Source organism: Hemicordylus capensis, chromosome 1 (genome assembly GCF_027244095.1).
Source record: "Hemicordylus capensis ecotype Gifberg chromosome 1, rHemCap1.1.pri, whole genome shotgun sequence".
NCBI classification, from domain to species: domain Eukaryota; kingdom Metazoa; phylum Chordata; class Lepidosauria; order Squamata; family Cordylidae; genus Hemicordylus; species Hemicordylus capensis.
Genome location: NC_069657.1, coordinates 68,973,343 through 68,987,891, shown reverse-complemented (window position 1 = coordinate 68,987,891; position 14,549 = coordinate 68,973,343). Strand labels below are relative to the sequence as shown.

General features: G+C 45.5%; 1 protein-coding gene across 1 annotated transcript; it reads left to right on the top strand.

Annotated features, from left to right (window-relative positions):
- Window positions 1–398: 398 nt before the first annotated feature.
- Window positions 399–10,679, top strand: SRP14 (signal recognition particle 14). Its single transcript, XM_053286908.1, has 5 exons — window positions 399–556; window positions 1,728–1,800; window positions 2,286–2,398; window positions 9,567–9,599; window positions 10,283–10,679. The coding sequence occupies exons 1-5, from the start codon at window positions 533–535 to the stop codon at window positions 10,370–10,372; spliced, it is 333 nt and encodes a 110-aa protein (XP_053142883.1). The 5' UTR covers window positions 399–532; the 3' UTR covers window positions 10,373–10,679.
- The last annotated feature ends 3,870 nt before the right edge of the window (window positions 10,680–14,549 follow it).

Here is a 14,549-nt window from a genome sequence, read left to right as displayed (position 1 = left end):
CATCTAATGTGCTAAGGTGCATTTGGGTCGATAAACCAAATCTTTTAAAGACACCATAAGTCTGCAGTGATTCTTCTTTCTAGGGAAACCAGAATCCACGGTGCGCTGTGAACTCCTAGAACTTCCTAACGCGCTATTTAACCCCCTTCTAAAGCCGGCCATGGCAGCGAATTCCATAAATTAATGACTCGTTGTGTGAAGAAGTATTTTATTTTGCGTAATCTTCTGGAGTTGTCACTTTGGAGAGCTGAGCCTAAGTTCGGAGACTGGCTTCTTGCTCATCTGTGAAGCCTCCTGTTTACAAGAGGACAAGAGCCCTGCGGGGGCAGCCGCCAGCGAAAAACCCGGATGCTTGCTGTTTCTGTTCTAGTCGCGCCCCTTGCTGCCTGCTCTATGGTATTGAGAGGAATTCCGTTTCCGGGCCGGTTGGTTGCTCTTTCTCGGAATTGTGACGAGGCGCTCGATTGCTGGCTGTTTTTGAGCTTTGGGAGAAGAGGCGCGAGGGAAGGACGGGTGAACGGACAGTCGGGTGATGGTGCTGTTGGAAAGCGAGCAGGTGCTCCCGTCCCCCTCTCCCGGTGGGCGGGCGGGCAGGCGGGCGCGGCTGGACCCGGGAGTCACCCCTTTGGGCTGAGGCGCCGCTGCCTGTGATTCGCCGCCTCACACTTGATTGGGTGTGGATGGCTGCTCTTAATGGGTGTCCCCCTCCCTTTGAGAGTCGTTGGGGGGCAATTGATAGAAAGAGCAGCAGCGCTCCTCACTAGTCTACCCGTAGGGCACTAGCGCTTTATCTCTAGCCTCTTTCCCCAAATCTTACTTGGGAAGCCATGTCTGGAAATCCCTCCCCTGTTTTTCCTAATTACGCAGGGGTGGGGGAATTGCTCTGCGGCGCTTGCTCAGAAGCCCTTTCCTCTTCTCTGTGTGCTCTAGGGTTGCGCCTCAGCACTAGGCTCTGCGGCTGTTCTCTGCACCCAAGAGCAATAAGACGGGAAATGCCGCCATTGAGAAGTAAAGTGTGCCGTCAAGTCGATTTTGACTCCTGGCAGACACAGAGCCCTGTGGTTGTCTTTGGTAGCATACAGGAGGGGTTTACCATTGCCTCTTCCCACGCAGTCTGAGATGATGCCTTTCAGCATCTTCCTATATCGCTGCTGTCTGATATAGTACCAGCGGGGATTCGAACCAGCAACCTTCCGCTTGTCAGTCAAGCATTTTCCTGCTGCACCACTTAAGGTGACAGTTGAGAAAACGGGGGCTAATTCTGAGATTGGGGTTCTGTGAACATTACTTTGACCTCATCTGAATTTTGATTATTTGGTTCTGTTAATTTGTCACCTGAGCTATTCAATACTTTATACTGAGGAAGACTGTAAAGGCACAAATGCACCAATTGAAGTAATTTATTTAAAACTGGTACCTTGCCATTAACTTTAACTGGCTACAGATTTCCTGGTTAGAGTACCTCTTTTTGAGGAATGCAGCCTCTAAATTTGGGTTAACTTACTGGGCATAAGTCATTCAAGGCTGTGCTAGTAGAGTCTTAGCATGGAGAAAATGTTGTTACGATTTATTGTAACTGGACAGCACCATTCTGAAGTGCACTACAGATGGGTTGTGTTTGCTGGCTAGCATTGGACACAGACTCCGTAAACACTGTTGATGTTTCTCTGACAGTTTCCAGCTAGAAGCAACTTCTTCTTTTTTCCCCTTTCCCCTTTCTTTGACAGTTTTTGACAGAGCTTACAAGGCTTTTTCAAAAATGCAGGACAACAGGCAGCGTTTATATAACTCTAAAGAAATGTAAGTATTTTATCCACTGTTATAGCAGATGAGAGCAACAAATGTGCCAATGTGTTTGCTTTATATCATTTTTCTTCAGTGTTATTCCTAAGGGAAACAGAAACCATGAGTCTGATTCCTCTGAACAGAGCCAGTTGAACTGCAATATAGTGAACATGCTGCCCAGAAATTGCTCCTAATATTTTGGTCTGTTGACTGTATAAAATGGATCAATTGATTGAAACTACTTATGTGATCTCAGAGTTGCTTCTGTAAACTCAACTTCAAGCAAAAGTGCAGCAGCCATAATATTATAATAAAGCCTTTGTTCCTCAACTCCACATATTAGAATTCTTCTAGTGGAGAAGCATTCTAACCAATTTTGATGCAAACTTCACAGCCATAGAAGTGCAAGCTTGCACAGTTCTGTCATTCTTGAATCATGTGTAACTCAAAGTTTGCTAGCTTATCTATGTTTACATTTTTTGTGCTTCTGTTTAATATAGATGATGGTCGGACAAGACCCATACCACGAAAGGGTCACGTGGAGGGTTTTGAACCGGTAGACAACAAATGCCTTCTAAGAGCAACAGATGGGAAGAAAAAGATAAGCACAGTGGTAGGTAGTGCCTCTTGGTGACAGAGGCTGGCTTCACTCAACTGATTCCTAATATAACTCTGGTTAAGACAGGACCCACTCTATAGCATGGATAAATAATGTAAAGAATTACATACTGATTTATTATTTATTTATTACATTGTCACAAATGAGATATGGATTGGATCCAAGAGTGCCCTTCCAATAGCAGAAAGTAGGGGCCTCTGAACTCGGCCTCTGAACCCGGGCCAAACATCCGGCGGTTCCAAGGTGGGGGGGATATCTGTAAGGACAGGGGAGGGTGCTCTTGCACCTCCCGCCGCAGAGGCAGCAGCATATCTCCTTGCCACCCTGGTGCCTCCTTGGACCAGAAGTGGCTGGAAGTGCTTGGTGCGTGAGCTCATGTCATGTGTGTGACGTGCGCATGTGCACCAGCACTTCCAGGAGGCATCGGGGCGAGGAGGTATGCTTCCGCCCCGCCAGACCGTTTTAAAAGGCAGCACCAGTGGGGGAAATGCGATGGGAGGGGTAAGAGTATCCTCCCCTGTTCTTAAAGATATCCCCCCCCCACTTTCAAACTGGCAGGCGCTGGTTCCTTGCACACCTCTGGCAGAAAGCCTCTTCTGCTTACATAAGGGCTGTTTGATTTGGCAGAAAAGTGACCTCAAATCCAGAAGAGGAGTTATAACTCTTTGTATACCCCTTTTCAACAACAACAAAAGTTCTCAGCATCATTTGCATAGCAAATAAAATGGGGATGCCTTTTAAATGAAAACTGCTGAAGTCAAAACAGCTGCTTCAGCACTCTTTCCAGAGCACAGATGATGTGATGCAACTTCTCTCCTGCCTCCACCCAGTCCCAAGTAAAGGAGAGGAGAGCAGAGCAGAGGGGCCCAACAGATACATCAGATGTCCACAGTGTTCTGCCATGACAGCAGGGGGGCCTTCCAACAGTTTTGACTATTGGAAGAGTTCCTGCTGTTGTGGCGGAACTTCTTCCAACACCCAACAGAGGGCATTTTTTAATTGTTGAATTTATATACCGCCTTTCATTAAAAACAATCTCAAGGCGGTTTACAAAAGTTAAAAAACATACAATAAAATGACAATAAGAATATTTAAGCTAAAAATATAAAAACAAACCAAATTAAAAACCTATAAAATACAAGCATAAAAACTATACACAGGTAAAAACACATAGAAGCAGCAATAAAAACAACTATGTAAAAGCCTGGATAAAAAGCCAAGATTTAACAAGCTTTCTAAAAACTGTGATGGAGTCTGAGGAGTGAATGGCCACTGGGAGAGCATTCCAGAGTCTGGGGGCAGCAACAGAGAAGGCCCTGTCCCGAGTACACGACAGCTGAGCCTCCCTCATTGTCGTTACCCGGAGCAGAGCCCCCTCAGATGACCTCGTCGAGCGGGCAGCAACCCTTGAGAGCAGGCGGTCCCTCAGATACCCCGGGCCCAAACCATTAAGGGCTTTAAAGGTCAAAACCAGCACCTTGAATTGGACCCGGAAATGAACTGGTAGCCAGTGCAACTCTTTCAGAATGGGTGTGATGTGCTCCCATCGGGCAGCTCTGGATAAAACCCTAGCTGCTGCATTTTGCACTAGTTGCAGTTTCCGAATATTCTTCAAGGGCAGCCCCACATAGAGCGCGTTACAGTAATCCAGCCTTGACGTGACTAAGGCATGGGTAACTGGCCAGATCTGCCTTCTCGAGAAAAGGACGCAGCTGGCACAGTAGCCGAAGCCGTGCAAAGGCACCCCTGGCCACCCTCTTTACCTGAGCTTCCAAAAGCAGACCCGGGTCCAGTAGTACCCCCAAGCTGCGTACTTGCTCCTTCAAGGGGAGTGCAACTCCATCCAGAACCGGTAAAATCTCATCCCGATTGGCTCTCCTACTGACCAACAGTACCTCCGTCTTGTCCAGATTCAATTTCAGTTTATTATCCCACACCCAACCCATCACGGCCTCCAGCCTCCGATTCAGGACATCCACTGCCTCCCTAGGATCAGATGACAAGGAGAGATAGAGCTGAGTGTCATCCGCATATTGCTGACAACTCAGTCCATGTCCCCGGATGACCTCTCCCAGTGGTTTCATGTAGCTGTTAAACAGCATAGGGGACAAGACCAAACCCTGCGGGACCCCACAGGCCAGTGGCCACGGAGCCGAGCAGTAGTCCCCCAGCACGACCTTCTGGACCCTCCCCTCAAGAAAGGACCAGAACCACTGCAATGCAGTACCTCCGACTCCCATACTTGAGAGGCAGCCTTCCATGGTCAATGGTATCGAACACTGCTGAGAGGTCAAGCAGAACCAACAGGGACGCACTCCCTCTGTTTAGTTCCCGGTGTAGGTCATCCACTAGAGCAACCAAGGCAGTCTCAGTTCCATACCCAGGGCGGAAGCCAGATTGAAAAGGGTCCAGATAATCCATATCATCCAAGACCCTCTGTAGCAGGGACGCCACCACACGTTCTATCACCTTGCCCAAAAAGGGCAGGTTAGAGACCTGTCTATAGTTGTCCCATTTGGAGGGATCAAGGGAGGGCTTTTTTAATAATGGTCTTACCAGCACCTCCTTGAGGCATGGTGGCATCCTGCCCTCCCTTAATGAAGCATTAATAGTCACCTCCAACCATCTACCTGTACCCTCCCCGGCAGCTTTTATTAGCCATGAAGGGCAAGGGTCAAGAGCACACAGTGTCGCCCGTACACTGCCCAGGATCTTGTCCACATCTTCAGGCCGCACTAACTGAAAAGAATCCAACACAACGAGACCAGATGGTACCAGAGGCACGTCTGCCGGAACTGCCAAAACTCTGGAGTCCAAATCGGAATGGATGCGAGCGACTTTATCTGCAAAGTGGCAAGCAAACTGATTGCAATGGGCTGTAGATAATTCCTCCCTCACTACCTGGGGGGATGTGTGGAGCAATGTTTTTACCACACGAAACAGCTCTGCTTGTCTGCACTGAGCAGATGCAATGGAGGTGGCAAAAAAACGTTTCTTCGCTGCCCCCACCGCCACAGAGTAGTCCGTAAAATGGGCTCTAGCCTGTGTTCGGTCGGATTCATCACGACTCTTCCTCCAGTGTCGTTCCAGCCATCGTCCAAGTTGTTTCATCGCCCTAAGCTCCGAGGAAAGCAGATTGGGCTCCACCAAGCTGGAGAGGGCGTTTAGGAACAACCGTGTCAACAGCCCGCTCTGTCTCTCCATTCCAGAGATTGACCAGGGCCTCAACAGGGTCACTGGAAACTCTCCGAGGGCCGTCTGGAATCCAAGCCGATCCATAAGCCTCCGGAGGCGGGCCATCTTAATCGGCCTACCACCCCTGCAGAGGGCAGACGGAGCAGTAAACTAAACCCCACCAGATGATGATCTGTCCATGACAAGGGAGTCGTCTCAGATTCCCCCACCTCCAGATCATTTATTTCCCGGTCAGCAAAAACCAGATCCAGAGTATGTCCTGCCATGTAGGTAGGGCCCGATACCAACTGAGACAGGCCCATGGTTGCCATGGAGGCCATGAAATCCTGAGCCACACCCACTAGGGGGGGCTCAGTGTGGACACTGAAATCCTCCAAAACAATAAGCCTGGGGGAACCCAAGGCCACCTCCGAGACCACCCCTGCCAGCTCAGGTAGGGAGACTGAAGTGCAGTGGGGTGGTCGGTACACCAGCAGAATCCTCAGCCTATCTTGGAGGCCCACCCTCAAGGACAAACAATCAAATTTCTGAGATTGCCCGACCGTGTACCTGGAAACGGGGAGGATCTCTCGATAGATGACTGCAACACCCCCTCCCCGACCCTCAAGGCAGGGCTGTTGCACGATCTGGAAACCTGGAGGACAGAGCTGAGAGAGACCGATCTTACCCAGCTTATCCAACCAGGTCTCCGTCCAAGATGTTGGACAGACGCAGCTGCATAGCCTTAGTATCCCCGATACTAAGATAAGACAGAAGTGCTCTGGGTTGGTAAAACTGATTATCCTAGTAGTGAGGTAAATCTGATCTTGGATGGGGTCACACTCCCTCTGAAAGACAAAGTCTGCAGCTTGGGGGTCATCTGGACCCAATGCTGTTCTTGGAGGCACAGGTGGCAGCGGTGTGCAGAAGTGCCTTTTACCAGCTACGGCTGGTGTGCCAGCTGCAACCCTACTTGGAGAAGTCCGACCTGATCTCAGTCACTCATGCTTTGGTAATGTCCAGATTGGACTACTGCAGTGCACTCTACTTGGGGCTGCCCTTGAAGACAGTTTGGAAGCTTCAGTTGGTTCAGAATGCTGCCGCAAGAATGCTCGTGGGTGCAAGTTGCTTCACGAGTATTACACCCATCCTGCGTCAGCTTCAATGGCTACCAGTCTGCTTCTGGGCTAGATTCAAGGTGCACTTTAAAGCCCTACACAGCTTGGGGCCAGGATACCTGTCAGAGCGCATTCACCCATATGAACTTGCCAGGGCCCTTCTGCTCATCAGTACAGGCCCTGCTCATGGCCCCGCCACTAACAGAGATCCAATTGGCGGGGACTAGAGACAAGACCTTTTCAGTTGCAGCCCCTTGGCTTTGGAACGCCCTCCCTGAAGAGCTTTGCCATGTTCCCTCTCTGTGTTTTAAAAAAAACTAAAAATACATCTTTTAAAAGAGGCTTTTTAATGTTTCACCTGTTGTGTATATCTAGTAGGTTCTTTAGTTTTTAGTTTTTATAATTCTTAGTTTTAGCTTTAAGATTTTAATTTGGAATTTTAAATGCTAATTTTGATTTTTAACCTGCTTAATTTGGTTAATTTTATTAGTCTGATTTTATATTGTAACTTTTATAAATGTTATGAGCCGCCCCAAGCAGTAATGTAGTGGAGGGATGGGGTATAAATATATTTTAAATAAATACATTGTGGCCCTGCACTGCGAGAAGTCTTCTGCTAGTATAAGGGTATATGGAACAATACTAAGTCACTTTCTTCTTCATCTCAGACCCTATTCAGACATTATGTTATACATGTGTGAATAACTATAAATCATTCATTTTAAAAGTGAACCTGGTTGCAGGCATTCTCAAAGGCAGTGCATAGATAGGAAGTATACTATTGCACACACATTTAACATAATATTTTAAGAACTGTACTTGTGTACAGATTTGTACATGCACACACTGTGCACAGATTTACAGTGAGGGAAATAAGTATTTAATCCCCTGCTGATTTTGTCCGTTTGCCCTCTGACACAGAAATGACCAGGCTATAATTGGAATGGTAGGTTTATTGTAGCTGTGAGAGACAGAATAACAACAAACAAACCCTCAAAAGCCCAGTGCCCAAAAGTCAGCAATGGATTTGCATTGTAGTGAGGGAAATAAGTATTCGTTTCCTTCACAAAAGATATCTTAGTACTTGGTGGCAAAACCCTTGTTGGTAATCACAGAGGTCAGATGTTTCTTGAAGTTGGCCACCAGGTTTGCACACAACCTAGGAGGGATGTTGTCCCACTCCTCTTTGCTGATCCTCTCCAAGTCAGAAAGGTTTCGAGGCTGATGTTTGGCAACCCAAACCTTGAGCTCCCTCCACAGATTTTCTATGGCATTAAGGTCTGGAGACTGGCTGGGCCACTCCAGGACCTTCATGTGCTTCTTCTTGAGCCACTCCTTTGTTGCCTTGGCTGTGTGTTTTGGGTCATTGTCATGCTGGAATACCCATCCACGACCCATTCTCAATGCCCTGGCTGAGGGAAGGAGGTGCTCACCCAAGATCTGACGGTACATGGTCCCGTCCATCGTCCCTTCGATGCGGTGAAGGTGTCCTGTCCCCTTAGCAGAAACACACCCCCAAAGCATAATGTGTCCACCTCCGTGTTTGACGGTGGGGATGGTGTTCTTGGGCTCATAGGCAGCATTCCTCCTCCTCCACACACGGCGAGTTGAGTTGATGCCAAAGAGCTCGATTTTGGTCTCATCTGACCACAACACTTTCGCCCAGTTCTCCTCTGGATCATTCAGATGTGCATTGGCAAACTGCAGACGGGCCTGTACATGTGCTGCCTTGAGCAGGGGGACCTTGCGGGCACTGCAAGATTTCAGTCCTTCACGGCGTAGTGTCTTACCAATTGTTTTCTTGGTGACTATGGTTCCAGCTGCCCTGAGATCATTGACAAGTTCCCCCCGTGTAGTTCTGGGCTGCTTTGTCACCGTTCTCATGATCATTGCAACTCCACGAGATGAGATCTTGCATGGAGCCCCAGACCGAGGGAGATTGACAGTTATATTGTGTTTCTTCCATTTGCGAGTTATCGTGCCAACTGTAGTCACCTTCTCACCAAGCTGCTTGGCGATAGTCTTGTAGCCCAGTCCAGCCTTGTGCAGGTCTACAACCTTGTCCCTGACATCCTTCGACAGCTCTTTGGTCTTGGGCATGGTGGTGAGTTTGGAAGCTGAGTGATTGCTTGCTTCTATGGACAGGTGTCTTTTATACAGGTACTGTAACAAGCTGGGATTAGGAGCACTCCCTTACAGAGGGTGTTCCTCATCTCAGCTCGTTACCTGCATATAGTGAAAAGACACCTGGGAGCCTGAAATCTTGCTGGTTGATAGGGGATCGAATACTTATTTCCCTCACTACAATGCAAATCCATCGCTGACTTTTGGGCACTGGGCTTTTGAGGGTTTGTTTGTTGTTATTCTGTCTCTTACAGCTACAATAAACCTACCATTCCAATTATAGCCTGGTCATTTCTGTGTCAGAGGGCAAACAGACAAAATCAGCAGGGGATCAAATACTTATTTTCCTCACTGTAACATAATATGTGAATAGGGCCTCCTGTTCTTCAGATTCAAGCCTACTGACTTACTAACCAGCTTTAATCAATGTCAGATCCCAAGTACGTACATCTTCCAAATTACTGTGGCACACTCTCTTTTTCGGAAACGTACTACATGGCCTTGTGCAGCATTTGATGCTTTAACACCCATATTTTAGCTGAAAGTGATGATAGGTGGGACTAGTTGGGTTTTTTGTGAATATGTAGACAATGGTTTTATTTTATCTTGTGTTTGTTTATTTTATCGAATATTTATTGTTTTATCCTGTTAACTGCCCTGGGGTCTTAGGACAAAGGGAGTAGGTATTTATATGAATAAATACTTGCTCTCTCAGAAAAATGCTTAACATGTCTGATTTCTTATAGGTGAGTTCAAAGGAAGTCAACAAATTCCAGATGGTAAGTTTTCTATATGAATCTACTGTTTAAGAATAGTTTGTTTATGGAGTAAGTTTAAATTACTAAAATCTATAAACAAATATAATTCCATTATAGCTTTGTCGTACTGATTTTCTTTTTAATAAAAAAGCTTTAATTGTGTTGCCGCACTCAAGTCAGTGTGGCCACTTTCAAATATATTAGTATTTTAATATATACCCTGTTTCTATCTTTTATACAATCATGACACTTGAAACGGAAATTTTCCTTACCTGTGAATTCCTGTTCTCCGAGACTGCTGGAGGGCATCTGGTACACTAGGGGTGGCGCCTCCTTCTGGGGTTTGGTAGACAGGGTCTTTAGCAGAGGACTTCTCCAGGGGGAGGTGCCACTCTCCCAGACCAGACCTTTCTAGCCATCGGGGCAGTCGGTTTTGGCTGGGCTCGGTAGAGCTTGCTTTTTCCTTCTCCTTTTGGCCTCTCGCTCCTTCTTCCCTCCTCCCCCATATGTCTGTAGTTAGGGCTGGGGCCCCCTCAATTATAAATTGGAGGGTTAGAGGAGGCAGCACTCTTAAAAAAGAAGCAGCAGCAGCAGCCGCACACCTTTGTTTTTTAGCCACATTAGTGGCTGCAAATGTTTGTAACCCTGTTTATAACTCTTATACAATCATGAATATGTTTTTAAAAAGTCATTTCTTGTTGCAGGCCTATTCAAACTTGCTCAGAGCTAACATGGATGGCTTAAAGAAGAAAGATAAGAAAAGCAAAACGAAGAAAAGCAAAGCAATGCAATGATGGAGCACTATATTACTCTTCCTTCAGTGGACCCAAACTCTACTCCCTAATATGTTTCTCTTCCATGTTGCCACTTATCTTTTGACTTCATGTCCAGTTGATAACTGGAATATAGTATTTCGTTAAAAATGAAAGTGAAGGTGCTTTCTCGATTGTGGTATGCAAAAATAGCCACAAGTTATAAATTGCAGCTGCTTGTTCTGGCTGCTTAATTTTGTCTCTGCGCTGATCTTTTGTTGAAGCGGGTGATTAAGAACCTTTCTTTGGAAAAATGCTACAAAAATAAACAATTTTTGAAATGCTCTTATACCAGCATTCATTACTTGCCTTTCTAAAAACACAAAACGATCTATGATGTGGTCTTTTTTTTTTTTTTTTACATCAGGCTTAATTAGGTTAAGCTACTTGAAAAAAATATTTGGTGTTTGGTTTACTCTTTCACAAGTTATTGTTTTCAAGATTTTTATGGTCACAGAATGATGCTCAAGGAACTTCTGCTGCTCCTTGGGCTTGGTGTTTGTGTTGGGCTTGATCTAATTGGAAACTGATTGTCATTGCTTTGGACAGTTTGCATTCCATGCAGCTGTTGAGTGCTTTGGGTTCTTTGAAAGCAGTTTTTACTTTGCTTATATTTAACAGCAATGCCTGTTTCTCAGCACTTGTACTAGATTGATAGATACTTCTGTAGAACTTGGTGCAAAGCAAACCTACTTGATTTAATTATGCTGCTTTTACTGGGGCAGGATAGCTGAACAAGAGCGAGAAGCCTTGTGGACAGGCACTGTGTTTTAGCATTGCTGGAACAGTATGTTTAGAGTTGAGGGTTTTTTTTCTTTTGGGCTTGCAGTAGCAACATAACACTTAACTTCAGTCAGTGCTGCTATTGTTGCCCATGTTGAACAATTAATCCAGATTTAAGATACCATATTTTGTCCTTGAGGTAAAGCTTGTTTTCATTTTGGCCAAGTCACTGCCATCCTGTAGCCGCCATATAAACAAACTCTTCAGAGGCTTGAGCTATTACTTATCAGTCCTCCTTCATAAATATTCTTAAAGCTAGCAGGACAAATTATGGTGAAGTGTTAACTCATATGAGGCATCTGGTGGGCCACTGTGGGAAACAGGATGCTGGACTAGATAGGCCTTCGGCCTGATCCAGCAGGGTTGTTCCTGTGTATTATTTAAAAGAAATTCCAGGCCTTAGCATGAACAGTGTAGAGAACGGGCAAGCTAAGGGGACAGAGGCAGAATTTTCTACTTCTTTTAAACTGGTGAATGAAAGTCAATGCATAAAGTTAAACTTTAGAAAAGCCAGATACTGGGGCCTTTTACATGATCGTGTGGGCAGGGGAAAGGCAAGGTTAAGCCTACCTTCCCTGCAGATGATCCTAGACGGGCCCCAGCCACACTGAACTGCTGTGCATGCAATCACTGGAGGCTGGGGGGATTCCATTGTATTGTTTAGATGCAATACTATTTCTGGCTTAATGTTTGGGCAGGGAACTGTTGTCCTAGTTGCCCCAGAAAATTACTTTCCAGCTCTAGCTTCCCAGACAGAAGGCTGCTAACCAAGGAATGGAGTAGAGAGTTTGAACAGGCAGAGGCAGTTTTGCAGAGATGGGCAGTAATCTAAGATACAAGTATTTAATATATATATTTTCAATACTTTTGTATTTTGTATCTAAAATACGTTTGCCAAGGTATTTTGTTAAAAATACATTGCTGAAACCAAAATACATCTCAGCCAATCATTGCTCTGCTTTCTTGCTTCAGGAGCTGCCTTTCTATTGCAAGCAGGCAGCCCATTGGCTTCCAAGCATCTGTGTCTGTGTGCATGCGTGCTCTTGTTCTTCCCACTCTGCCCCCTGAAGTTTGAATAGTTTTACTATGCTGCCGACTGATCAGCCAGCCGAGTTTGAAAATCCAAGGGGGGAAGAGAGAGACAGTCCCTGTGAGTAGAATGGAAGGAGGGTGCCATGGGAGTCTGTTGTTGCGGGAGTGTGGTGGGGGGTAGCAGCCCGGATTTTGGATGCAAGAGAACTCCCTACCTCACAGCAGTCTTGTATCTCTGTCTCTGTAGCAGCAACAAGAAACGACCCAGGAGGCTGAAGTTCTTCTGGTCCAGTCTGTATAAATTTGCAATTTGTTTAAGGCAGGTTGTTTGGCAGAGTAGCTTACAAATATCTCCCTGTCTGTGTCCCCTATTTTTTACTGTGGCTGACTAATGGTAGCGAATTTCCATTTCTGTCCTCTGTGAAACAGCATCAGCATACTCTCTGAAGTTTACCTTTAGAGAGCTATGTGTTCAGATTGCTGGAGGGCATGCAGAGTGCTTAGCTGGCCTTCCAGGTTACCTGGCTGTTCTGGGAGTGGGACACTCATGACCACTGAGGCGGGGGAGGGGGGGAAGAGCCTGCTTTTAACTCTCCTTCCCCCCAACCCAAGACAACCAAGCCCCAGGTCTCCATGGGAAAGTATTTGTATGAATACAAATATTTATATACTGCTTTTCAACCAAAGTTCCCAAAGCAGTTTACATAGATAAAAATAAATAAAATGGCTCCCTGTACCAAAAGGGCTCAAATCTAAAAAGAAACACAAGGCAGACATGAGTAACAGCCACTGGAGGGATTCTGTGCTGGGGATGGAAAGGGCCAGTAGGGGTGTGCACGGAACCGCACAGCTGCGGTCCGGCACTGTGGAGGAGGTTCCTTTAAGGGCGGGGAGGGTTTACTTACCCTTCCTGCCGCTTTGCCCCCTCCAGCGCTCGTATTTACTGAGGAATAACAGGCTGAAGTTGAATCCATACAAGACTCTTATTTTATCATATGCTCTTATTTCATCAGGGAGCGCATTCCAGAGCCCTGGGGCAGCCACAGAGAAGGCCCAGTTCCGAGTTGCCACTAAATGAGTTGGCGGCAATCATAACCAGACCTCTCTGTGGCTGCCCCAAGGCTCTGGAATGCACTCCTTGATGAAATAAGAGCATCTCCTTCTCTGTTTATTTTTAGGAGGACCCTAAAGACATACTATTTTGCCAGGTTTTTAATTGAAATCTAATTTTAAAATTTTAATGTGTTTATCTGTTGTGATTTTAAATGTTTTATGTTAACTATACACTGCCTAGAGATTTCTATATTAGGCAGTATAGAAATTCAATAAATATTTTAAATATTTTTTTAGAAAGAATACAAGTCTAACATCAAGTGGTCCCACAGAACAGTTATTTTTCTTTGCTGAGATGATTCACAGCCCTAGAAGACACAATTTGAGTGATTTAATCTTTGAAAAACTTGTATTGCTTAAAGGAAACCAGTTCAGAGAAGTAACAAACATCTCAAAATTGTTTCCTTTTTTCAGGCACTGGATTTAGATTATTTTAGAATACCATTTTGTATTTGTATTGGTTGTTTACCAAGTGTGTTGTATCTAAAATACTTTTTAGAAGTACTTTGCCCATCTCTGCAGTTTTATTTGGCTTAAGAAAAATAAGAGTGTGTAGTTATTACTTAGTGGAGTGATTCCCAACCAGGGGTTCATAACCCTGGAGGTACTCTTGAGCCCTCCCCACTCACTGATTTGGGATTAGGATTCAGCTCTGTTCCTCTAAGATTTACAGGCTTACACTCAGATTAAGCTATTCATGAGTAGTGCTACTGTCCCATTTCAATGGGAGTAGTCATGAGTAACAGAGTTGTAGTCACGGGCTTACATCCAAACTGTTTCATAACTGTAGCATTTAAATTTGTGTGCACATGCGTATGTGCGTACATTCATGCTCTAAAAATCTCAATGGGATACCTGAGCTGGATTTCAGACAGAAGGGGAATATTTGTTTTTAAAAGATTGAAATTCCCAGACTTAGTGGAAATAGGGAGAGAAGTGGACTTGCATGTACTGGGACTCCAGCTTGTTGCCTCCACTTCTAGGGAATATAGTTCTAGACCTACAGTGGGGGAGTTTCCACCTCCATCATCTGTTGCCACCACTAGAAACTTCAGCAATAGTCTCCCTATGCGATACTCCTGCTGTTTCATACAAGGAGCAGAGAGAGAGGCAGACACCATACTTCTGTGAAATTCAATAGATTTCAACTTCAATGGAAGCAGAGTCTCTCAACTTCAAGCACTTCCTTCCCCTTGTTCTGTGTAAATAGTAAGCTACAAGCTACACAACA